The sequence below is a fragment of the Pteropus alecto genome, unplaced genomic scaffold (genome assembly GCF_000325575.1).
Source record: "Pteropus alecto unplaced genomic scaffold, ASM32557v1 scaffold94, whole genome shotgun sequence".
Taxonomy (NCBI): Eukaryota; Metazoa; Chordata; class Mammalia; order Chiroptera; family Pteropodidae; genus Pteropus; species Pteropus alecto.
Window position 1 is genome coordinate 3342559 of NW_006437736.1, and position 2274 is coordinate 3344832.

At 56.5% G+C, this 2274-nt stretch overlaps 1 protein-coding gene across 1 annotated transcript in view; it reads right to left on the minus strand.

Moving 5' to 3' along the window:
* Positions 1 to 2274, minus strand: part of BTBD11 (BTB domain containing 11) — a 262548-nt gene that overhangs the window by 32443 nt on the left and 227831 nt on the right. The window contains exons 8-10 of the mRNA XM_006914511.3: positions 2171 to 2264; positions 1919 to 2054; positions 997 to 1217 (exon numbers count right to left, since the gene is read on the minus strand). Of these exons, the coding sequence (XP_006914573.1) occupies positions 997 to 1217; positions 1919 to 2054; positions 2171 to 2264 (451 nt within the window). The remainder of the gene's footprint in view (positions 1 to 996; positions 1218 to 1918; positions 2055 to 2170; positions 2265 to 2274) is intronic.

Below are 2274 nucleotides of genomic sequence, written 5' to 3' on the forward strand. Positions count from 1 at the left end.
CACCATCGATCGTGCTGCCTGGGACCAATATTTATATCTGAATAAGGAGACGGGGAGGCTATTGCTGCTGCTGAAACCATCTTTCCATCTGCAGGCACTTCGTCAGGTCTTCCTGCTTTAATTGAAACCTCTCCAGCAGCTGCTTCTCCCTTCTCGTGGTGAGGCAGACAACACACGCATCTCACTACTGTGTATAACAAGCCGACCATTCAGTCTCATGTTGCATCGTCATGCTAAATAGGCTCTCGGGACACTGGCATAAACGTCCCACATACTAAACAGCCACTCCGAGAGAGGCCCATTTCCAGAACGGCGTCAGGAGACCCCTTCTCAGGCACTCAGTCTACCTCGACATGCCGCCCCTCTGTGTTTAAGAGCGAGGCTAGGTCCTGCTGTTCCCACATGGGGGCTAATGCCACTAATGAAGGCCGGGCTAGCCTGGTCCCCACACGCTCGGAAGAGGTGGCTCTGAGCTAGCTCCATCGAGGAGGAGCCACCCTGAACATTTCCTGGGGGTGGCTTTGCCCCCGGAAGCTGAGTGGGCGAACCCCGCCGCAGCTTCAGGCATTTGGGTGCCCTGAACAGCGATTCCCCAACCGCTGGGAACCACCTGGGATGGTTGTTAAACGTAAAGATTCCGGCCTTTGTCCGTCCAGACCCTCGGCAGCAGAGCCTCTGGGTGTAGGGCCTGGCAATCTGTATTCACACAAGCTCCCAGGTGATTCGAATTCCTGACTTCCTGGGGTCCAGAGTCTGGGAATCATGGAAAGGGGACCTGAGGACGGGTCTTTGGGGCTGGCAGGATGCTGCTGTCATTGGGGACGGTGTGGGTGTCTTAGCTTGGAAGTGCTTCAACCAGTAAATGAGAAGTTCTGTGGGCCCACGTGATGTGCACGTGTGCGTGTGCGTGTGCGTGTGTGTAGGAGAGAGTGAGAGAGAGAGACCTACAGCCGGGCAGGGGTGTCGTGCCCAGCGGCAGACGGTGCCCAGACTGACCTATGCTCCTGATATCAATTGTGACATCCACGTAGCCATGCTCAGCGCTGTGATACATGGCCTCTTTCAGGGCCCTCAGTTTGGCTTTGCTGTTGCGGCTGGCGCACAGGGGGGGCGGGGCTGTCTCCGCCAGGTCAGTCCCCTCAGCCAGAATCTCCTCCAGGGACAGGATGTCACTCTTCTCCTTCTCTGGCTGAGCAAGCAGTTTGCGGAACACATTCCTGTCAATCATAAACCCAGAGAGGAAGACACTCAGAGATGGAAGGGCTTCGCCGGGGCGGGGGAAGTTGGGGACAAGTCACTGGGGACAAGGGAATGATGGGAATAGCTCCGGGATGGTGGTTTCACAGCCCTGACCGCAGGCGCTGTGTTTTGGGGATGGAGGAGATGGCGGGGGCACAACTGGCCGAGTCTCCTCAAGGACAAGTGGGAGCTACGTGTGTTCCTCAAATATCTGGGAGGCTCTGGAGCTCTGCCCTTTTAACCATCGGCCTGTGCTCCCCCAACAGGGAACTGGCCGTACTTGGGGTTATGTGTAGTAAAACCTGATGGTGTCGATCTTGAAGGAATGGTAGACGGGAAGTAACCAAACATGAGGGGTTTTTATTATTTTTTAAATGGATTCTTCTCATGTCACTTCAGAGACGGGATGTAGTACGACCAACGATGGCTAAGTGTGAAGTCCCTGCGAGGTGAGTGCTGGCCAAGAGAGGACAAAACGAGCCAGTCGGAGTGGCTGTGTTGCTGTGTGAAGTGGGCTCTCGCGGAAAGCTGGCAGTTAAGGCCACTCGGGCCAGGCTGGGGCCTGGACTGCCTCTGGGCCCCACATCCAGAGATGTAGCGGGTCTGGGGTAGGCCTGGGAATCTGCATTTTTAACAAGCACCACTTGGGACCTTGTGGCTCCGGCCCATCCTAGCCTACCTGTGTCCGTGGGCGGCAGCCTGGCTGAAAGAGTTCATATCACCCTGGGGGCTTGTAGAAATTCCATTCCTGTACATGGTTCCTATCAGGGGGTCCGCACCACGCTCCAACAGCAAACTAACCAGCTCAAAATTGCCTGCAAGCCCAGAGAAGGGGGTTTTATAAGCGAACAAAGCAGAGATACAGTCACAGACACATCGAGGGCCAGGGTGCCGGGGGCCCTTGGCCAGGGCGATGGTCGGTAGCTCTTACCCACGGCGGCTGCGAGCTGGAGGGGCGTTTCAGAATAGTTCTCCTCGCCATGCTCCACGGAGCCTTCCACCTTGGCCCCAGCATCCAGGAGGAGCTGTGGAGGA